The sequence below is a fragment of the Globicephala melas genome, chromosome 1, assembly GCF_963455315.2.
Source record: "Globicephala melas chromosome 1, mGloMel1.2, whole genome shotgun sequence".
NCBI classification, from domain to species: domain Eukaryota; kingdom Metazoa; phylum Chordata; class Mammalia; order Artiodactyla; family Delphinidae; genus Globicephala; species Globicephala melas.
In genome coordinates, this window is record NC_083314.1 from 62,506,134 (window position 1) to 62,529,548 (window position 23,415).

Below are 23,415 nucleotides of genomic sequence, written 5' to 3' on the forward strand. Positions count from 1 at the left end.
CCCGGCGCTGGCTGCCCTTTAAACACCCCCACCCTTACACAGTACCCCCCCACTCCACGGCAGCCGGACGGCAGCCGGAGAGGGACAAAACTGATGGCGTACAGCCAGTTTCCTCCGCGGATCTCGTCTGGGGTTGCCCAGCCCGTGGGGCCCTCCACCCTGGGCCACAGTCCCCTGGCGCTCCCCCGAGCCCGCGGCGGCCGGGCAGAGGAGTGTCGCCGCGGCCCAGCTGCGGGGCGGGGCCGGCGGGAGCGCAGGTCTCCGCTGCCGCCACTGCTGCCTCCGCCTGCCGCTCGGGCCGCCCGCTCGCCAGCCTCTGGGTGCGCTGCACGCGGGGGGCAGCCGCGGTGCAGAGGTTCATGCGGCGGCGGCGGCGGCGGCGGCGGCGGCGGCGGCTGCTGCTGCTACCGCGGAGGCAGACAGACCCGGCGCTGCCGCCGCCGCCGCCCTCCCCCGGCTACATGCCGCCGCCGCTGCCGCCTCCTCCTCTCCGGCGAGGGGCGGGGGGCTCCGGCCCGGGGTGGGCACCACTCCTCGCAGTGCCGCTCCCCTCCCTGCCCTCCGCGCTGGCCCTGGAGCCGGCGGGGGCGCCCGCCGCCTCCTAGGAGCGCACGCTCCGCGCGCCCTGCCGCGCCCTGGAGAGAGGGGGCGGGCGTGGGCAGGGGCGGGCGGGCGTCGGGGCAGCGGAGACCCGGCAGGGCGGCGAGAGGAGGGGGCTGCCTCGGAGAATGTCCGGCGCCGGCTCACCGCTCCTAGGCACGGGCTGAGCCGGACCCGGAGCGGGCGGCGCGTCGCCATGCCGGTGTGACGGGCGCCCCCGGCTGCCCGCGCGGTCCTCCGCGCTGCCCCACGCCGCGCCGCGCCGGCGCCGGGCGACAGGATGGGCTGTATCCAAAGCATTACCTGCAAGGCGCGGATCCGGCGCGAGAACATTGTGGTGTACGATGTGTGCGCCACCATCGACCAGTGCCCCACGCGCATCGAGGAGACCTCGCCCATCGTCCTGCGCTACAAGACCCCCTACTTCAAAGCTTCGGCCCGCGTGGTCATGCCCCCCATCCCCCGCCACGAGACCTGGGTGGTGGGCTGGATCCAGGCGTGCAACCAGATGGAGTTCTTCAACACCTACAGCGACCTGGGCATGTAAGCGACCGGCCGCGCGGAGTCGGAGCGGGGTCCCTGGCCCCGGTCTCTTCTGATCCCGACCCTCCTCCCCAGCTCCTTCTTACTGCTCTCCCCATCCTCTTTCTAAACCTTCCTCCCGCCTCCTCTTCCATCTCCCTCCTCCCTACGCTTTTGTTTCAGTGACAGGGCGGGTGTGTGTAGGGAGGCTCCTCGCGAAGGCATTTTCTCGTGGTTTGCTTCTGACTCCCCATGAACGCGAGAACGGTGCGATAAGGAGGGTTCGAGAGACGGAGGTGGGGGTGGCTGGCTAGTGCCCTGGGAGTTTCGGGGCGCCGCCTGTGCTTTGTGGGGATTCCCGGGAAGAGTTTGGGGGGATCTGTAGAGCGGAGTGGAGTGGAGTGCCGGGGGCGCGTGGGCTGTGCCGCGCGTCCTTTGGAGAAACCCGAGCGGGCTTGGAGGAGAAGGTCCCGGGTGTCCCAGCTGGACTTGGTGGTTCTGCCCTTGTTCCCTCGACTGTTGACTTCGAGCCCTTGTCCCCCGGGCCGGGAAGCCTGGAGGCATTTGCATCGGGAACCGCAAACCCTGGAGAGCCGCTTTTCTGGCTCGGCTCCCTCTGGACGAGTACTGGGGTGGTGGGAACTGGAAGGCACCGGGCGCGTCCCGGTGGAGCAGGGCTGATGGCCTTGTGCGAGCAGCCTCTGGCTGGCGTGGTGCGGTGTGTGTCTTATGCTCAAGGAAAGTATGGGTCTCTTGTCGGTCTAAAGTCTTTATTTACTCCAAAACTTTACTGATTGCGACGCTGGAAGTGGTTCCCCAGCGCCCACCGCCGAATTCTGTTGGCGATCTGGGAGCTCTCCAACTTCTTTCAGCAGCACCGCTCGGTGCGCGCCGGGTTCGGCGGCTGCGGTGGAGACCCGAGATCGCGGCGACTCCTCTGCCGCCAGGGGCCGACAGCCTGCCCCGGAACCGCAGGCTGCTGACAGTCGCGTCCAGGACTTTTTTATTTACTAAATTTGCATGACTCTCTGCCAGCCTCCTTTCAGAAGTAGACTATGGGCAGTTGGCAACTACAATGGCTAAAAGGTTTGGGGCCTGCGTTCTATCTGCTGTTACAATGTAGGTCTAGAGCACCCTAATTAGCTTGCAGCCTGTAGGGAAACCCTGTTCTGGAAAGGCAGCCTCATTTCATTATCAATCTAAAACTCTAGAGTTCCCAAGGTTCATCTTTTGAATATGGATATAAGGTGGGAGAGTTTCCATTTTAAAAGGTCAAACTATCTCTTTAACAGCAGTTTGGAGGCTTTTTATTGCACTCTGAGAGCATGTAAGTTAACACTAGTCGTAGGTGCTAAAAGGAATTTTGACAGGTCGCTTTGTTTCTCCCCCCTCCCATCCCCACCCCAAAGAGTTTGAACTGTTCTCTTTAACCATAGAAGCTAAATGCTGGAGAAAGTTCCTTCCTAGGGAAGATGTGTGACAGTCCAGTTTCCTCTGTGCCTCTGCACATAGACTGTTCTTGTCTTTCTGTATGGCAGCTGGATATGAGAAACGGGGGACATACTATTTGGGGTGAATCATGCCACTTAAAAACAGACACACCCTCAAAAGAATGATCATATCTGAACACATGTGTCTCTTAAAAGATTTTTTTTAAGAAACTTATTATTTCCAGCCAAATCAGAGAACGCCCCAGACAGGGCAAGGGCACCCTCCCTTTTGGCCTATTGGCCTGGCCCTAGTGGCAGTGTGCAGCCTTGCTGGGGGGCTGTCATTGCAGCCTGGGGCCCCTCTGGAGGAGGCTAGGAGGTACTGAGCCTAAACAGCCTTACTTTTCCCAAGACGGCACAGCCAAGGCTCTCTGTTGCCTCACATCTCTTGTAAATTAGTAAGCGGAAGGCAAATAATTCATCCTTCTCATAAAATAAAATATATTCTACCTCAGGAGAAGCCGAGGTGAGGTATAAACAGACATGGTAGTTGAACTTCCTTGACTATGAGAGGATATGCCCTCGTGGGAACCTGCTTTAATGGGCATGAGTCGGTGCCCGCCCAGAGGGACACATCTTCCCTGACCCTTCCTTGCTGAATTCTTGCCTTTGGGATTTGGGAAAAAAGTTTTGCCTTTTAACTACCACTTTCAGTATTTTAAGATTCTTGGTTTTCCTGTTGTTGATGCCAGGGAGCAAAAATAGTCCCCAAGGAATCACAAAGCATATTATTTTAGAAATGGGTCAAGGGTCTACCTGCCTCTTCATGGCTGCAATAATTGCTATGTGTCTAAGGCCACTTTGGAGCCAAGATCTGATTGAACCAATTTCCACAACATGCTTCTGCCCTGAAAACTTCGTCAGTGTAAACTTTTTGATGGAAACTCATATTGCATGAAAGTCACTGAAGTCTATTAGTTATTATGTCCACTTTAGCCAGTACCTTGAGTGGAAAAAACACTGCAGGCTGAATTTTCACCCCTGTGCAATGCTCTTGTTACATGAAGCGTGACACGATGAGAGAGTGTAAGTTAGAAAGCTACCTTTTCAACAGTTAAAAGGGACTATGCCAGAGGAAACGCGCAACTTAAAATGCCAAGAAACTTCTATCTGTAGGTTTAAAAGAAAACATGAGCTTTTGTGGTTGAAATTCGCAACATTTCCAAAACAGAGTAGGCTTCTACAGGAGCATTTGAAATAGTTGATGGTCAGGATGGCCGGAGCTTAATTTGAACTTGAGCTCAAATGACTTGGAACTTCTTCCAGTGATTCTACAGGAAGCAGGCTATGAATGCTTGTGGCACCCACTTATTTCTCATTTGGCCCTGATGAGCCCTGGTCATGCAGCCCTGCTGAGACCACTGCAAGGCTTCATCCTTCAGGGAGAAAGGGCTACTGTATTTTCTCAATCAACCCATCAATAAACAAACATTTACCAAGCGCCTCTGATGTCCCAGCGCCAGCAAAGAAAACAAAGGAATAAGCACGCAGCGTCACTGATCCTCAGTGTAGGAGGTAGGGGCACACGCAGAAAAAGCCAGTGCTCCCAAGCAGTGTAGGAGAAAGGCCAGAGAGAGGGGCAGGGGACCAGGCTGGGTTTTCTAGATGTGTAAGGACTCAAGCTGAATGTGAGAGGTGGATAAGATTCAGTGAGGCAAGGAGGAGGGACTAGTTAGTTCTAAAGGGGAAAAACAAAGGTATGGAGGTAGGGAAATACAAGGTGTCTTAAGGGGGCACGCGTAGGTAGTAGGGGAGCTTTCAAGGGGAAGAACAGCGGGAGATGAGGTCGGAAAGGGTCTGCTGGGGAAGGCCTAGGACAATATGATCTGGAAAAGAGAAGGTTCAGGTCAGGTCTTCTTAACCAGAAGAGCATAAGGAGGCTCTTCATACCTTCTCCATGCCTCTTGGGCATACAGGAGCTTCTCAGTAGAGGCATGAGACCTTTATGATGGAACAGTTTCTTTTTTTAACTTATTTTATTGAAGTCTAGTTGATTTACAATGTTGTGTTAATTTCTGCTGTACAGCAAAGTGATTCAGTTATACATATGTATGCATTCTTTTTCATATTCTTTCCTATTATGGTTTATCACAGGATATTGAATAGAGTTCCCTGTGCTATACAGTCAGACTGTTGTTTATCCATTCTATATGTAATACTTTGCATCTGCTAATCTCAGACTCCCAGTCCATCCCTCCCCCGCCCCATGATGGAGCAGTTTTGCACGCTAGAGTACAGTACCCAAGAACAAAGAGTGGGCTTCACGTGCCAAGGATGAAGGTGAAACTCAGGTCAAGGGGAGAGCCAGCAATGGCTGGCTGGAGGCCCTTCCCACTCCCTTTGAGCCCATGTGCAGTTATCTTCTAGAGCCGTAGGAAAGTCTCTGGTCAGCTTAGGGCTGATGGTGTGGGGTTTGGAGAACCTTGTCCTGGGTGAAGCTTGAGAAGGTCAGAGCTTACTCCTCTCAGGAGACAGCTCCTGCCTGCGTCTCTACTCCTCCTTCAGAGCCGACACTGTTGAGTCTTCGACTATACCCACCCACCTCTGTTGACTGTTCAGTTCAATCCAAGCTGGTTTCTATCTGTTCCAAATTTGTTCTTGCTCAGTTCGTCTGGGCTTTTCCATGTTGCCAGATCCAGCAGGCACTTTGAGACGCACCCACCTTTTCATCAATATTCCACATAGTTGACAGCTTCCTGTGTCTTGACTCCTTCCGTCATTTAGCTTTCATGCTGTCTTTCTGGCTGTTCCTCTATCTGACCTCCTAGTACAGTTCATCAGGACATTTCTCATTCCATACTGGATGGATGGTAATTTCATCTATCCCAGTAGCAGCAGATGGTCTCTGTGATACACAGTCACCTGCAGTGTAGGTGTGTGTGCCTACATACAATTCCTGCTTGGCTGTCTGAAAGACATCTTGAACTTAATGTATCCAAACCTGCACTCTTGATCTCTGCTGTAGCTCCCACCCAAAAGCTGCGCCTCCACCGTTCTTTCCCATCTTAATAAATAACACCTCCAGTCCCTGGATTGCTCCACTGAAAATCTGGGTGTCGCTCTGGATCCTTCCCCAGACATCCAGTCCATCATCAAATCCTGCTGATCCCATCTCAGGATAGCCCTCATCCAGCCACCACATCCACCTCTTCCATCTTAGCACATGTCCCCATCACCTATCATTTGCTCCGACGGAGGATTTCTGACCAAACCTGCCACCTCCGTTCTTGCCCTCCCTCTAGTCTATCCCCCATACGATAGCCAGAGTGATTCTTTAAAAACATAAATGCTATCGTCGCTTTCCTGCTTAAACCCTTTAATGACTTTCCATTGCAATCAAGATAAAACTTGAAAATCTCTTCCCACTCTTTGGATTTCTGTTCTTAAGCCCCATCAGCCTTTTTGCCATTTCTTCAAAGGAGCCAGCTCCAGCCCAGTTCAGAACTTTTCCATGTGCTGCTCTCTGTCTGAAGGGCTCTTCTCTCCCACCCTTGTCTAGCAAATGCCTACTCCCCATTCAGGTCTCAAGTGTTACCTGCTCAGAGAGGCAACCCTGAGTTCATAGTTTAAATTAGGGTTCTCCTATTCTCTTGAGGAATACACTATTCTTTCAGTTGTTACAGTTAGTAAGCAAGTAATTATATGTTTATTTAACATCTGACTTATCTACAAGAATATAAGCCCCATTGAAGCAGGTATTATATCCATTTTATTCTCTGTGAACAGTGCTTGACCCATAGCAGATGTTCCATAAACATTTGATAAAAATAAATAAAGGATCGCTTCTCGGCCTTTTGGCTAAGATCAAGTGTAAAATAAATAAAGGAGCCGTTTTTTGGACCTCACATAGTCTGTGTACTCCTCAACAAATCATGCCTCTGCAGAATTAGCTTTTCATAGAAAACCTATGGCAACCCCACAAAGCTGTCCAACTCTTGACATTCCAGCAGTCACTTAGCACATACAGTTTAACTCCACTGTGCTTCTGTGTCATTTTGACCTGTCCCACCAGATCCGCTACTCCTCAGCCCAGGGCTCGTGTCTGTCACTTCTGTCGCCCTGAGGTGTTCTGAACACCACGAGTGAGGTTCGGCAAACACGGAAGCCTCACTGTCACGTCACCTACTACAAAGTGGCATTCACTGTCTGCCCAAGGAGATGGGACATAGAAACCTCGTTGTAGCACAGTTCCACCTGCAGCATTAACTCGCGGCCTGAACCCCAGGACTTCTGGAGGTGATGGCCCTAGCAGTCACTTAAACACCTTGCCTGGTAGGGTCGTTGCCCCCAAAGTGAACGCCTCCCGCCTTGTTCACGGCCGCATGTGCGGAACGGCTGTGAGTGTGGCTCTCACCAGTCCTAGAGATGCCTCCTTCGGGCATTTTGCTCTTGAGGGCCAGCTTGGCTCATCTGTCCAGGGAGCCTGATGAGTCTCCAGGTGCATTGTCCTAGCAGGTCCAATGCGCCTCAGCACAGGGCTCACATCTGTTACTTCCTCTGTCTCCCTGCGGAGACTTGCATCAACACCCATCCCCCATTCCCATTACAACCCCAGTCAGGGGCCTCGTGATCTGGAAGTAGCGAGAGCTGCTGCTTATCAGAAACGATGGGGACCCTCAGTCCCAGAGCATCAGATGGGAAAGCAGGATCCAATTCCGTTATTAAAGTACTGAGTGCCCTTGAAGGGGAGGCGGCCTGACCCTTTGCCTCTAATCTTCTCCATCTCCGCAAAAGAGGAGCAGCAGAGGATTAGCTGGTCTTATCAGGAAGCATTAAGCTCTCTGGAAATAAAGCACAACTCTGGAGCCGGAGGGGAGGTGTAGGAGGAACAGGGGAGGAAACACATGATTCAGAAAAGAGAAGGGGAGAAATAAATGGGAGTTAACAACGAGTTGTAGCTTGTGTCGCCTGGGATGCTGAAATACAGCTGCATGGGATGGAGAAAGCAGGGACGGGTGAGCTGGGAGGTGTTGGACTGCAAGATGTCAGCGACCTTCCACATGACAGCAGAGGCGAATGCTGTTTGCGGGGTTAGGTCTGCAGAGGCTTCGTGTTCCAGGTTAAAGAAGGCTGGTGATTGCGTAAGGAGATGCAGAATCTGGTATAAGATGCAAGGTCTCGAATATCCCCTTTCCCTCTGATTTGTGTAGCGCTCTGATCTTCTCTGACCCTGCCTATTAATGACCCTGGGAGCTAGAAGCTACTGTTACACCTGATGAGGAAACTAAGGCTCGGGGTGGGGGTGGGGGGTCAGATGAGAGCATACGTCTAGTAAGTGGCTGAGCTGAATCTTCGTGAGAGTGTGGAGCCAGGAGGGCAAGGGACCAGGTCCATGCACTGCCGAGAAGCTCATTCCCTGGGAGCAGGGGGAGGCCTTCTCAGCTCTCAGGGACCCCAAGCTGGCCAGTCTGGACTGCAGGTTTTAGCCCCGTGCTGTTTTCTCCAGAATCTTCCCCGGGGATCACATGTCAGCTCAGATGGACAGCCCTGGACCCCAGCAGACAGTCACCCAGACCACTCAGTTACTGGACTTGGGAGTCTGTTCATCCCTCAAACTCCCCAGACAATTGCTGTTTGGACAGATGATTAGGAAGAAAAAGCGGACCCCCTTCTGGTGGTGGGAAGGACCCCTGGCTCTACCATCAGCTCATGGGACATTCCGTTGGCTCCCAGGAATTCTTATACTATTATTCCTTTTCCAAGGCCCCCTCAGGCCAGTGTGTTAGCTGTGTGGACCCTGCTCCCTCGGTGGCCCTGATACAAGCCAGTTGGAACTGTTCACTGTGCCAGTTGAAGGTATAGCAGCTGGCTCCCCAGCACAGGGATTCGAGTCAGAAAACCTGGGTTCGATTTTCAGCCGTGTGACCTTTGGCAGGTTTCTTAACAATCCAGTGTCTAGTTTGTATGCACGTAAATCGACAATGAAAAGATCTGTCTTGTCTCCTTGGCCTGGGGTCAGGAATCAAGTGAGATGAAAAGTGTGAAAGAGCTCTCCAAACTGTAGTGTATTGTGCACATGTTGCTTTTTTATTATTATCGAGTGTGGCTGTTATTATTACTAGAGGGTGACTCTGGATCAGCCTCAAGGAACAGGGAGGTTGTGGCCCTGGGGCTTCCCCTGGCAGAGAGAAGCATTCACAGTCTGGAGAGGGGTCCCTCATGCATCAGCCACTGCTCTCCCACAGCCCCCCTCAGAGCCAGAGGGGAGGAGAGAGACTCATTTTGTAAACCCTTCAGAGCCAGGGCTGTTTTCCATTCCTACTCAGTGGAGGGTGGTAGCTACTACCTCTTGTCCCACCCAGAGGTCGCCCTCCCAGATCTGCCCCGAGCTGTGGGCTCTGAGCAGCATGTAGGACCCTGGCCACTCCCAGTCCCTGGTGCACTGCCTGCAACTCAGCCATGTCCACATGGGGACTGCCTGCCCCGCCCCCAGGTCCTCCTGAGGTGTATCAGTCAGGCCCCAGATGAGAAGCCAGGGACTCGGGGCTGGGGTGGTACTAGAGCATGTAAGCCATGCTGTCCAGGCTCAGGAAGGTCTGCAGTTTCCAGCCTGGGTGGACGATGAGACCCACACGTGAAATAATTTGTGTCCGAAACGATTTCTAATATATTCTTTTCAATATATCTTTAGTATATCTTTAACATATACTTCCATGATTTTGTTTCCTTATAAGAAGAAACCATGAAGAAAGAAACCCTTTATAAGGGGACCTCACATAATCCCAAAACAATCATGAAACCTATTTAGGGTAAACATTTTTCCCATTTTAGATAAGCAAGCTGATTAGATAAGTAATGTGCTCAAGGTCACTTGAGGTCACGCGGGCAGGCGCTGGTAGAATCAGGGCTCCCAGCTTCTGCCCTAGTGCCCTCCCGAGCCAAGTGCATGGTCAGCGCCAACCCGGGAAAGGAGGTGGGGATGCGAGAGGTCATCCTCAGAGAGCCACATGCTCAGAGCCATTGAGCACCCCAGGGTCAGTCGGCACATGGGCACGTTGGGGGGCATCATTTATGGCCTCTGAAGACAAGAGAAGGTAGATAGAAACATCTAAATATGTTCAACAGAAGCAAAGAGAAATTTTCAGGGTGTCTGATTAAGACAAAATAAATAAGGCCATGTGCCACGTGATGGTACCTTGGTGGCTGGCTCCCTCTCTCGAGACCTGACCTTTGCAAGCTGGCGTGTGGGCTGTGTCAGGCCGGGGTGCTCAGAGGCTGTCAGAGGTCTGGCTAATGGGAAGCAATAAATCAGCACCCTCAGTCAGCAAACTCTGCAGCATCCTGAGGGGGCATGCAGGCCACGGAGGTCATGGCTTGAGGGCATGAGTGGTGACAGGGACAGCCTTTGGCAAGCCTGGGAACTGCCAGAAACAGACAAATGAGATGTTCCTTGGCCCTAGGCATGGGCGGGAGGAAGGGTTCAGGAGCTGGTGTGTGTGGGGAAGGAGAGGCTTGAAAGAGAACAGGATGTGGCCTTCTCATTCTTCCCCCTCCCAAGAGCCACCAGCTGAGCCTCCATTCCAAACTGGCAGCCTCCACGGCTAAGCCTGGGGAACTCGCTTCGAGATCAGGTTTTAAGCGACTCAAATATTTGAGACTCTGTTTCAGACTTCCATAAATAGACTTCACCTTGTTTAAGGAAGGAGAAGAGATTTGTGCCAAAAAACTAAACCCAAGCTCCTGCTGAAGATTTCTTCTTGGCCTTCAGAGCCAGGGAGTCTGTCTTGCTGGTACATGTGTACACTTTAAGGAGTGGGCAGGTATCTGCTTATTGTCTGTCTCCCCACGAGGCCATGAACAACATACTCAACTTAATGATGATCAACTTAATGTTGAACACTTATCCAGTGCTAAATGCTTCGTATGCACTGTCTAAGAGACAGGTGCCATGCTTTCCCCATGTTAGAGATGATGAAACAGAGGCCCAGAGAAGGTAGGTAACTTGCCCAGCATTACCCAGCTCATAAGTGACAGAGCCAGGATCAGAAACCAGAATTCCAGTGATTCCTTACGACGTTTTACTGCCACATTAAGAACGAATGATTGCACGATAGAGTGAATGAATGAGCAAATGGATGAGCAGGGAGCATTCAGGATATTTCCTGAGTGCTTGCTTTTGTCCGTGCTGTGGGGACCTGGGGAACAAAGGGTTGAAATCACTCTGGAAACAACCAGCCTCCTCACCTCCCAGCTGGTTTGCTCAGCTGGTCAGGGCATGTTAATGAGATCGGGGTCTCGGGGTCAGACCCAGGAGGCCATCCCAGCACCCAGGTCAGCACTCCGCCCTTCCAGCTGCCTTGCACATGACTGCTTCCAGCTCCCAGTCATAGCAGAGTCTAGATTACAGGGCAGAGAAACAGCCGGGAAAATGCCAGTGGTGGGTCAACAGAGTCCTCCTTGACCTGGGGATGTCAGGGCCCTGTGGGCAATCGTCTGGCCCAGCTGCTCAGTTTACAGGTGGGGACACTGAAGCCCAGAGAGGACACTGAACTCCAGCGAGGGAGTGCTGGAACTGGGCCTCAGAACCAGGTCCCTCTGACTTCACAGCCAACGTTCTTCACCACCGGACCACACCAGACCTGAGGGGCAGCAGGTTGCTCACTCTGTGGGTCAAGGCTGGGGGCACCCCTGGTCTGTAAAGCAGTCATCAGGGGTCACCACCACCTGTTTTGCCACACACCCTCCGCCCCCCGTTTGCTGAGGGGCCGAGTCTGTGGGCAGAGATGGCCATGGGCCCAAGGGAGGAAGCAACACAGCCCTGGGCCGCACAGAGAGGAACTCAGATGGGCCCAGGGGATGTCTACACAGTTGCCAGGAGCAGAGAAACCAGCCTTTTCCCAGTGTCCATAGGCGGTGATTAGCAAGCCAGAAAACAGAGGGGCTCCCCAGAGACGCCCATCACAGATGGCAGGAAATGGGAGGGCTTGGCAGCCCAGGGGAGGAGGGGTGTATGGAAAAACTGGAAACTGAGATTCAGCGCGGATGCCCAACAACCCAGAAACCCTTTTCTCCACCCCTCAACACCACCACCCCCACCCAGGCCAGGTGCTGATGCCATCCCTGGGCCCCTGGGCCCTGCCCACAGACAGGCAGGATAGCTCCATGGCCCCTGGCAGCTTCAGAAGAAACGGGATCCAAGTGGTATCAGAGATGACAGATTGTGAGGGGGCCAGGGCCCTCCCCTGACAGCAGGGCTCAGCTGGGCGGCCCCTGTGGAGCAGAGCAGATGGGGGAGTCTGAGAGGGAGATCCTAGCAGCCTGGAGACTCTGTTTCTGTTGTGGCTTTTAGTTGGGTTTTCTCCGTTTTCTTCCCCCCCTTTTATTTTTTGTGAACTCGATACATTTTAGCACAGGGGCATGAGCCAATTGTCCTGCGTCTGCTTACTCTAAAGGAGGTGGGAGGTGGGGAAGGGCAGGAGCCAGCGGGTCGGGGCTGCAATACAATCTGCTTTGCCCTTGTTGGGATCTGAAGGGGCCGAGTTTGTGCCTCCGAGCAGCCTGTCACCTCTGCCTGTCTGGCTGAACCCAGGATCTTTGCACCACTCCAGACAGCCTTTCACGAGGAAGACTCTGGAAATCCAGTGCGATGTCAGGGGGTCTGCCTTCCCCATACACGGTCCCATTCCAGCTTTGGCCCTCCCTCTCAAAACTTGCACTTGGGACCTACCCCTGGCCCTCCCTGGAGGCCTCCCTGGAGGAGGAGGCACCTTTAGGTCTCCTGGCCTCCTTGGGACTCTCCCCATCGTCCCACCAACCTGGCTTGGCCTTGTCAAGTCCTGTAACTCTCAGGGCTCCCTGTACCTGTCTGATCAGCCCTGCTACCTGATTTTCAAGTATTTGAAGTATATGAAGTCTATTTTTCAGTATATGAAGGCTCTGCCTGCCTTCATCCCTGTCCACCACTTGTGCTGTCTCTGTGTCCATCTCAGTGTCTCCCTGCTTGCTCTCTGACCCTCTGGTTTCCCTGCTCGGGCCAGGCACTCTTCAAGCTGCTGGGCCTCAGCTGGACGCCTGCCCCCAGGCCCCCTGTCCTCCTGGGTCCTCCCTGTTGGGCTTACCCTCTCCCTCTGAGGGAGGAGACACAAATGCAGAGGGGGCTGCCGCCGGGTGAGCCCATGAGATCCTCTGTCCTCCTTGGACCTTCTGAGACTGCACTGGGCTTCCACTCTCATCTCATGAATGGGGATGATCTTTATGAGGAAAATTTCTTGTGACTTAAAGGGGCAACTAAACTAAGTTTAGTTAGTTTAGATGGTTCCCCTAAGGTAACCATCTCCAGGCGGGTGGCCAAGTTGAGTGGCCCCAGCTGAGAGGCTTCTGAGACGCAAGGGAGGGTAGGAGCTGGGAATGCCAAATCGGCCCCTCTGTGGTCGAGGCAGGCATCCTCCTGCGCTGGCCAGTGCCGGCTCCTCTCAAATGTCTCTGGACAGCTTGTCTTTTCAGGACCTGAATCCCACAGGGAATCCAGACCAGCTGGGTACCGGTGGGGTTGCTTAGTCACTGTTGAAAAGACTTTCAGAGATGGACCTGTTGCATACTGATGAGTATGGACCTAGAGAAAGGCTGAGACCTCCAACTCTCCAACCGAGAGTTGGACCTAGAGAAAGGCTGACGGAAAGGGGTCACGGTGCAGATGTAGCGCTGAGGGCCCGTTTCTCCCTCAGTAACCACCAGGCCTCAGCGCCGAATGGAAGGGGGGGAATTTGTCCACATGAGGAGAGGTGCATTTGCCGACATGAGAAAGTTTTCATGGAAACCCTGTCTGTCGACCTTAGGATCTGTGCACCGTTACTTTTTTATGAAGCGGCCAATGTCTTTCGCCAAATGGACGAATAGTGGCGTGGGTCCAGCACTGAAGCCGAGACACTCGGGCACAGCCCCCATGGTGGACTGTTTGCGACCACTTAGAGTTTAAGACGGTTTCCTCTCCACTCACATGGGGCCACAGTTTCTGCGGTTTGTATCAATGTCTTCAGACTCAGGATTGAGGAGTCACAGGCCGGGAACCCGACAATTGGACAAGCAACCACCATTGAGCCCAGAAGAGTAGAGATGCTTCTAGGTCAGAACACAGGCATGTTTAGGTGGTTATTCTAAGAAGGAAATCCCCTACTTGGATGCCGAGAGGGTTTTTTTCCAAGATTTCCCCTCAGCATCTGGTGCTTCCTGGAATGTCTGGGCACCAGGATTGGGATCTAGAATTGCACGCTAGTGTTGATGACTTTCCACGAAAAGGAAAAGCATCTTGGAGTGTTGTCATGCCATTTTGAAAGAACAAAGGCATTGAAAAAATATTCTCTTAGAAACACCTCTGGTTAAATGGAAGCAGAGTAGCCAGAGAAAAAGAAGTGGGTGGAATGGTCAGGCTGTCTTCCCTGGGACAGGTCAAGGGCTAAGTATATATCCAGAGTTCAAGAGTGCAGACCAATTTACAAGGTAACAAGGAACTCTTGAGCTGTTATAACTCAACATGCAATCATTTCCAGTCTCAAGTGTTCATTTTCTTCGGATGCCATCCCCGTTTGTCAGCGGTGTGATATATGCATGACCCAGGACAGAACTGAGAAGGGTCTCCCTGGGAGAAATCACTTTCCACGTGAGTTCAAAATCCCCGTTCCGGGTCACTCCATCCAACTGCTGAACATTTCTGATTGGCTTCTATGTATGCTTTAAATGAATGTGTTTTCACTATTTCTTGTGTCCGTAAGCTCAAGTTTGTGAACTGTGTTATACACATATTCTGTATTCTTGCCAAGTTTTATCTGCTTGATCTATCAATTACTGAGAAAGTCTGTTGAAATGTCTCCCTCTTGCTTGTGGGTTCATGACCCTTCCTGCAGGGCTGTCCACTGTTTCTTTGTACATTTTGAGGCGGAGCCTGTTTACCTCTTTGGTTTTCAGTTTCCTCTTCATTTCTGAGCCCTGGGGGGTTATTTTGCAAGCTCAACTGTGGATTCAGTAAGAAATTTGTAATGGAGGGTTTTTCAAGATATTTAGTCTACCACATTATGATTTGCTTACTAGATCCTTCTGTCCCTCAACCATAGACAAAGCTTTCAGTGGCTACTTTTTCTGGTTTGAATGAATGTCTTTCAAAGCAAGTCGTCTGCCTAGGCGAGGCGCGTTGATAAAAAGAGCTGAGGTTTCTTAGCACTCGGACGCTGGGGGTGAGAAGGAGAGCCAAGGCTCTGTGGGGATCTTGGATCCACAGCTAAGGACGAGAGAGTCCGTCAGACCCCACCCCCGCCGGGCACTGGGCACGGCTGACGGGCGCAAACTGCTCTCTCCGCGGACCCAGTGTCTCTGCGGTGTGGTAAGCGACTGCTGAATGACTACTGCATTTGCCACCCATCTGTACACACTTCAGGGCCCTGAGTTGGCCTTGACAAGCTAGAATGTTCTGCTGGAAAAGAAGCTGCTTTCCTGAAGAGCCTCAGGACCCCGCTCGAGCACAGCCAGCCTCAGTGTCTCTCTGCAGCATCAGAGGCTCGAGCTGGCTCCAGGATTCCACGCTCTTCCTCCTTGGGCCTTACCCCTGGGGCTCATTTTGCACTGGCACTTGGCTCCTGGCAGTTCGTGAGCTTGTTTTGCCTCCTTCTCTTCCAGATGGCTCTGAGAAGGACCAACAGGAGGCGGAAGGGTGGGAGGGAGGCGGGGTGTGCCTTCCAATAGCTGTCTGCTCTTTGGAAGGCATACCCGGGGACCCCTGAGAAGGCGCACATGCCTGGCATGGCCCTGGCACTCAGCAGGCTGATTCTCTCCAGAGGTGGAGGCAGGAGGTGGGGGGATTCCCTGCATGGAGCTATTCCGGGCCGTGGAGATCTCAAGGTGGCTGGGACCACGTAAAGCTAGACTCCGATGACAAAAGACTAGGCTAGCACTTCAGCATTTACAAAAGTGCTTTCGTGTATGTTACTTCTGTTGAACTTCATGCTCACTCTTAGAGATGATATTATTGTCCATGTAACAAGGGGAAAACCAAGGCTCCATAAGCTTAAGCGATTTGGCGGGTTAAGTGAGGAAGTGGCCACACTTGCCATCTGATTCCAAATTGATTGCTCCCTTTAGGTAGCTGATGCTGGAAAAAGAAAAAGCGATAGAACTTTGGAAGCTGAAAAGATGTTCGAATTCCCGGGTCTGACTCTTTTTTTTTTACAGTTTAAAAAAAACAGATGTTAAAAGAGGTAAAAGGAATTGTCCAAGGTCATACAAAGAGTTAAGTGGCAGACCAGTTGAGATCCTCGAAGGATTGTGTTTATTTTAAAATTTTGTCCGTGTTTTTGATAGCAATTCAGTGAATTGAGTTTTTTAAATGAAATCTTGTCATTTCTCTGGGAAACACACTCCAAAATGGAACAACGGTCTACAGGAATGGCCTAGCCTAATAGACAACTGTATTGGGAAGAAAGGGTCTGAACCACGATTGTCACCTGGGCCTCCTGACTCCAAGTGATAGAATGAATTGTCTCGTCCCTCATGTTCATTTAGTACCCACTCAGAAATCTGAGCTGTGTCTTACCCACTTGACTGTCAGGGTAAGTCCTTTCCTAACCCAGATATCCATCATTGTTTCATCACCTAATAGGGACAAGACAAACATGAGATGCTAGGTGTTTTACACAAATTATACCTCATTTAAAGTTCATTTAAATTCATCTTATCTCTATTTCACTCATAAAGAAACTGAGGCTTTTGAAAGATGGTGTAACAGTGCTAGAACCAGAATTTAACACCAGGTTCAAAGGACTCCAGATCTATGCCCTGACCACCATTATTAGTACATTATTGCTTCACCTAAAAGAGAAAAGTTAACTTCATATTCCAGGCAGGGCTTGAGAATGCTGGGAACAGCAAATAATTTGAACATCTGATAACAAAACTATTGCAAGCACTCTTACCAAACTGCACGCATATGAAAGGTATTTCAGGATTTATCTGTAAGCCAAAAAAACCACTCTTGAAAGAATAGTATCAAAGGTTTGAATTCTTTGTGTTACCAGCTCTCTAGACCCCTCACATCTTACCTTGTATTCATCTGGAGCTTCTACGTGGGTGGACCACAGAGTTAGAGAATCATTGTTATAGTTGGTGTTGTTAAAGATGAAGCGTTAGATTAATAGGAAGAGTGTGCCACAGTGGGGAAGGGCATGGCTTTCAGAGCCACTGGTCACTGAAAATCGCCCTTCATTCCTCTTTGACTGAAGGCAATGTAATGTTAAAAAGCATGGACCTTGGGCTTCCCTGGTGGTGCTGTGGTTGAGAGTCCGCCTGCCGATGCAGGGGACGTGGGTTCGTGTCCCGGTCCGGGAGGATCCCACGTGCTGCGGAGCGGCTGGGCCCGTGAGCCATGGCTGCTGAGCCTGCGCGTCCAGAGCCTGTGCTCCGCAACGGGAGAGGCCACAACAGTGAGAGGCCCGCGTACCGCAAAAAAAAAAAAAAAAAAAAAGCATGGACCTTGCAGCCTCTGCACATGGGTTCAAATCCTGCCTCCACCACTTACTTACTGTGTAACTTCAGGTAGCTTAACCTCTCTGTGCCTCTGCTTCCCCATTCATAAAAGGGGATAATAATAGTTCCTACATCATAAAGTTGTTAGGAAGATGAAATGAGTTTATAAAGTGCTTAGTTATAGCACCTGAGGCGTTGTAGGCACTATGTTTTTGTTACGTTTTTTTTTTCATGGGTGAACAAATAACTAGATGGACAAAAATTTACTGACTACCTGATATGTGCCAGGAACTGTGCTGGGAAGTGTTTCACAGTGGGAAAAAACCTGCTGTGGTTGTGTAAAAGCCCTTTATTCAGCTGGATCAGATAGCTGGTGTTTTGAGCACCTTGGTACTTGGCATTGCGCTGGGTCCAGCAGAAGCTTCGTGGTCAGGGAGCTCACCCAGAGAAGGGAGAACCCTATAGATGCGTAAAGACCAGTTGACAACCACCATTAAGTCGCCTTTTCATCCAGCCTTCTCCGGGCAGAATTGTGCCAGTTCCCTAAAGCATCCTTATTGGGTCTCACTTGCTCATCCCTGGACTCTGTTCTCAGATAAGATCTGGCCTGAGCAGGCAGCAGCCACGAGCGGACTTCCCCAGGCCTCCGGCTCACTGATTCCCATATGGGTGTTATTTTGCCGGCATTGTACCTGCCTCTTATGTCTGGAACCACAGCGTTCCAGTAAGAGACGCCAGCTGTTACCTTCAGCAACCCCTAGGACTTTGCTGGCTGTCCTCACCTCGCACACAGCCTTCCCCGTGTCCATTGCTGGCTTGCGAAGCTGCACTTGCTTCTTTCCTGCCCACCTCTCTGCTCATCTCCCCCTGGATGTGATCTCGCTTAAACCCCAGGCAGGTGAGAACCAGACTCAGAGCTCAAAGCCCTGGAATAAGGTTATGAGCTCAGAATTTCTAGGAACGCTGATGGCTTTGCGTGTGTGCTTGGTGGCAGGGGATGAAACCTGCAAAGAGGAACCATAGGTCATTATCACAAAGTCGTAAACCGAGCCTGAGCACTGAATACTGGGGAAGGCTAAGGAGCTAACGCTTCTAGAAAAGGAAGCCCAGGAAAATTCCTGGCCCCGCGAGCCAAAATGAAATGAACACCAATGCTCAGGAGGCTCTTTGCCTCTGCTGAGAGGTTGACGGAGATGTCCCCCGAGACTCGCTTCCCGCCGTTTGTCCACTTTGCCATCCTATTGGCCTTATGGCTTCTGAACGTGAGTGCCAGCTTAATGTGCCACCCCTGACCCAATAATCAATAAGGTTAATTCAGAGGTCGAAAAAGTGACTCAGACAGGATCCTCATAAAACCCAATGCTTTGTGGTCCCAGATGCCATAAAACCCTGAATGAAGAAGGTGGAAATTGGCCCTTGAGGTCAAAAGCCTTGTCAACCAAACGGCAGTGGCAGTAACTCTGAGACATTAGTCCATTGAACTGAAGGCCTAAAGCACTCCCCTGAATTGTCCTCAGGGAAGATTCTGGCCCTTCCAAGCCATGTCACTAATAACCATCCTTCATTTTGGTAATAAAAGCTTACAGAGTGCTTTGGCTCATAACATTTGTTTTGCTTCTCAGAGTAACTATGAGACTAAAGGTAGAGAAGGTATCATTTCTCTTGCAAATGAAGAAACAAAGACTCAGAAGTGGTATGAGTTGTCCAAGGCCAGGAAGGTGCAGACATAGGCTAACAGAGTGTCTTCTGACTCATTACGCACTGTTTGTCCACTTTACCATCCCACTGGCCTTCTGGGTCCTGAATTTGGGCATCAGCTTAATGTGCAGCCAACCAGGAAAAAGAGTCAATCCCCATTCATTTGGAAAACTTGCATAGGTGGACCCCATTGGGTGCCACAAATGTGTCAGACTTGAGCTTGTCTTTGATCATATACAGACCCAAGACTGGACGTTCTGCTGACTTTTGCTAAGATAATGCTTTGTGGCCTCTCTTAAACTCATGAAGCAGCTGGAAGGGAATTGGGGGAAACATCTGACTCTTCCTTCACACAGCGCAGAGCAGGTGAACGTCCTGTACCATGCAGGCCCTTCCACACACACCCTTTGCCTACTGAGAAGCCCTCTTTTCCTTTGAAAGCCCAGGCAAAGCGCTGATGCCAAGCTGGCATCTGGTACCAACCTGCAGGATGCCCTGGAACGCAGGATGCCAGATGTGTTCTGGAATGATATTTTTTGCCATTCAGACAGGTTGGGCAGGTGGAAAATCATCCAGAATGTAAAATCTTGCCTCAGTGCCACGTCCAGGAGGCACCTCTGACTTGGAGAGGCAAACATGCTAGAAACAACCTTGATGGAAGAGATGAGAGTCTGAGGCAAGGATGGTGATGACTGCTGTCCTTGGCATCCTGGGGATGTCAGACAAGGGTTCAGCTTTTTTTGTCCCAGGGCCATTTGGGGGGCACATCCTTCACTTTGACTGGAATGGACTCAACCTAACCTGAGGGCATCCTCCCACCTGTCTTCACTGGCAAAGTTTGAGATCCAAGGAACTGGGGGCTGATGTGTACCTTTCAAATGATAGTCAAGCCTGGCAGGTGTTGAGTCCCCCTGACACCCACCCCATCTCTGGCTCTTTCAAAGAAACCCCGAACTTCTTCCTAGGTAGGGGGTTGGAAGAGGGAGTTGCTTTTTTATGGAAAGATGAATGAATTCCTAGGGGAGCCTCTGGGTGAGGTACCATTGTGGAAAACAGAGAGGGTGTCTCCCTGGAAGGTCCCTCCTTCCCCTGTGGGCTCTATACCTTTGATGTGATTTTTCCCCTTTGCAGCAGCAGATTTTGCCCTGAGCAGAGTTAGTTTACACCTTGTTGCTGAAGAAAATAGCTGAGGTTTGAGAAATAAACAGCCACCCGCTCCCTGTCTGTCAAGAGCCAGTACAGCTTAAGATGAATGGGAGACCTCTCTCTGCTCCCGTCTCCGCCCGCCCCGTTACTCTGTGCGTCTTCCCACCCCATCATGAGGACAGCCAGCCTCCCTCCCTGTCCCTGCCTCCCACCTTTCAGAACTGAGCTAATCCTTCAGGAAATATTTAATGTTCATATGCCTCCCTTGCATAGAAGCACTTTAAGGGTTCCTGTGATCCTGGATTTAAATCTGTCTCTTTCATTTCCTACAAATTTATTGCCATCTGTTGATTTCATTCCTGTGACACCCACATCAAGATCATTCATAAGGAGGATGAGACCCATTCCTAGACCCCCTCTTACACACAGCTCTTTCTTCCCATCCAAATGCCGGAGCATGCGTGGATCTGTGAAAACATATTCTCTCTCTCTCTCTCTCTCTCTCTCTCTCTCTCTCTCTCTCTCTCACACACACACACACACACACACACACACACACACACATGCATTTGACAGACTGCAGACTGTCAGGCAATTTTACATTTTGGTATTTAGTTCCTGAATACTTAACAGTAGAGACCTGCCAATCCCTTTATTCCTTGGGAACCCTGGTTACTGGACCCACTGATTCGGGTTCAGGATTTCACTGGTGACTTTTGTCAGCTGTTTTGGCTGCCTTATCGTTACTTACTCCTTGATAAAATCTCCTTTTTTATTTTCATCAAAGGTATGTTAGTAGGTCGTGTCTTATCTGTCCTCCAGGCCCTGTAGACATCTGTTCTTTCCCCATCCCTCCACCACCCCGCACCCCTATGAGGTTTGTAGGATGCGGGTAAGGACTAAATGAGATGGTCCATGCCAGCTGTTTAGCATGGGGCCTGGTTAAGGGCTCCATACCTATTATTATTGTTGGTGTTTTGGTATCTGCCAGTCTTGTTGTTTAACATGACTTACTGAACTCATCTTTCTCAGATCTGTCTGCCCTCTTCTCTCCATCCCCACTCCTTTAGTGCAAGCCTCAGCTTCTCACCTGCCTTAATGCCATGGCCTCCTTACTGGCCTTCCTGCCTCCCGTCTCCACACTCTTCCCCTCTACCAGCCATCCTCTGCATCACGGTCAGAGCGAGAACCTCAGACTATCAATCTGATCAGGTCATCCCCTCCTACTTAAAAGTCTCCTGGGGCTTCCCTGGTGGCGCAGTGGTTGAGAGTTTGCCTGCCGATGCAGGGGACACGGGTTCGTGCCCCAGTCCGGGAAGATCCCACATGCAGCGGAGCGGCTGGGCCCGTGAGCCATGGCCACTGGGCCTGTGCATCCGGAGCCTGTGCTCCGCAACGGGAGAGGCCACAACAGTGAGAGGCCCACGTACCGCAAAAAAAAAAAAAAAAAAAAAAGTCTCCTACGGTTCCCCATGCCCTTCAAAATAAAATTCAAACTCCTTAGCAAGTTACGCTAAACCTTCCCTGCTTAGGGGACCAGAGGCATCTCTTATCCATCTCATCTGCCTGTTCCTCCTTGGTCCCTCAGCCAGAGCCACACCAAATTACATGCAGTTCCCAGCCAGGATGTATCTCCCCAGAGAGCCTTCCGTGGCATCCTCCCCCAGCCTGGATTCGGTGTCCCTCCCTTCCACTGCCCCAGCCTCTTCCATGTGTGAATAGCTAGCACTTATGTGTTCCCAGATATTTCATATCTCTTAACACATTTAATCCTCATAACAACCCTATGAACTAGGCACTGTTATTATGGCCACTAACAGATGAGGAAATTCTGACATAAAGAAATTAAATGATTTGTCTAAGATCTCACAGCACTTTTGAGCTGGGCTTTGAACCCAAATGATCTTGGCTCCAGACTCTACACCGTAACCACTGGGCTCTTTGGCCTCTGGTGCTGTTGGCCAAACCATGCCCTCATGGACTGAGCTCCTTGACTTGAGAAACCCTGTGCTATGCATGTTTGATCCTGGAGCCTATCTCCCTGCCTCACTCAGGGTATAAGCACAATTCCTTTTAAGGTAACCCTTCCGTCAATCCATTGTTCTAGGCCTGTGAGACTCAGTAGATTTAAGATTAACCTACTTTATGCAACTAGTTGCCCATACCTCACTCCATAGAAGAAGGCCTAGCATGCCTTCATGTGTTAGAACTCTGGGGTCAGAGACTTAGAAGACAAGGCTGCACCCTTGGGGAACTTACAATTTGGTTGAAATAAACAAGATTATACACAAACCTAAAGGAATGATAATGATGTTTCAAATCGCAAACAAAACCAATTTCTTTGTCTTATGGTCAGTCCTCATATAAAAATAGTCTCCCACTTGTCCCAGCGAGACCCCAGTCCCCTTGAAGAGAGGGCCAAGGTACTGTAGCTCAGTACCCGGTACTCGGCAAGTGCCTCTCCATGGACTTAAGGCTTCTGCTGCTGCCCCGTGTCCTCAGTTATGCAGTCTTCCCAGGCCTGGGTGAGGTCACACAAAAGACCCAGACATCTGGGAAATTCCAGTTTGGAAGTGGGTTTCTGGGGACATAGTCCCAAGCTGAAATAGACCCAAGTCGTTCAGGACTCTAGAGCCTCATTTCAGTGCAGTCTGACCCCTCCACCCACTACCAATTATTTTCCATTGCACAGCATCCCCTAGTGACCTACCTGGGTATAGACCTCCACAAGGCAGCAGTCCCCTTCCATGCAGACATGCCCCAGGACAGAGCAGGCCTGTCCACCACTGTGCCAATCCCCTGCTCACAGGGGAACTGTGCTCAGAGCACGGAAACCCAGGACCTCTCGAAGTTGGCACATCTTGCCAGGAGTGCAGGGTGCACCACATTTTTGTGGAACCAGATCAGCACCTGTCAGCCTGCCCCCTCCCCTTCTCCAGCCCGTCCAGCCCGGAGCAGTCCTCCTCCAACAGAGTGGGGGGCACTTGCAGTCTGTCCCTGGCTTGTACGGCTTTGCGTGCATCAATGTGGGTGCAAAAGACAATACACGCTGTCATGGACTGCCCCTAGAAGCAGCTAGGAAAACCAGAGGTGGCTGCCACTCATCTGTAGGTTACCCTTTACCAGGCCCCACATGGATATGCACCTCCCATCACCTCCTCGTAGGAACATGCTTTCCTATTCTGTAAAATGGGGAGAAATATGCCTTCCTTGCAGAGTGTTTGCAAAGATCCTACATCTATTTATTTAACAAGCTTTTTAAGTACGTGTAGGGGCCCAGCTTCCAGCACATAGTAGACACTCAATTGAAATAGTTTTAAGAAACTCTGTCTTAGACAAAGGGGTTTCAAAGCTACGTGGAAAATGCACAGGTAGCAGTATTCCAGCTCCTTTCCTTCAGTTTGATGCTGTTAGGATATGCAGGGAAATGGGGTGTCTTGCTCAATAACTGGAGTAAAACTCACGGAGATTTCCATGTCCCCAAACCTCTGCTTGTGATGGGGCACTTGCC

At 51.2% G+C, this 23,415-nt stretch overlaps 1 protein-coding gene across 3 annotated transcripts in view; it reads left to right on the forward strand.

Moving 5' to 3' along the window:
• Positions 1–403: 403 nt before the first annotated feature.
• Positions 404–23,415, forward strand: part of FAM78B (family with sequence similarity 78 member B) — a 103,750-nt gene continuing 80,738 nt past the window's right edge. For 2 of the 3 annotated variants that reach the window (XM_060296945.1, XM_060296940.1), the window contains exon 1: positions 404–1,143. In XM_060296945.1, coding sequence (XP_060152928.1) covers positions 881–1,143 — 263 coding nt within the window. In that variant the 5' untranslated portion in view covers positions 404–880. The remainder of the gene's footprint in view (positions 1,144–23,415) is intronic. The other variant, XM_060296948.1, reaches the window with a different exon arrangement.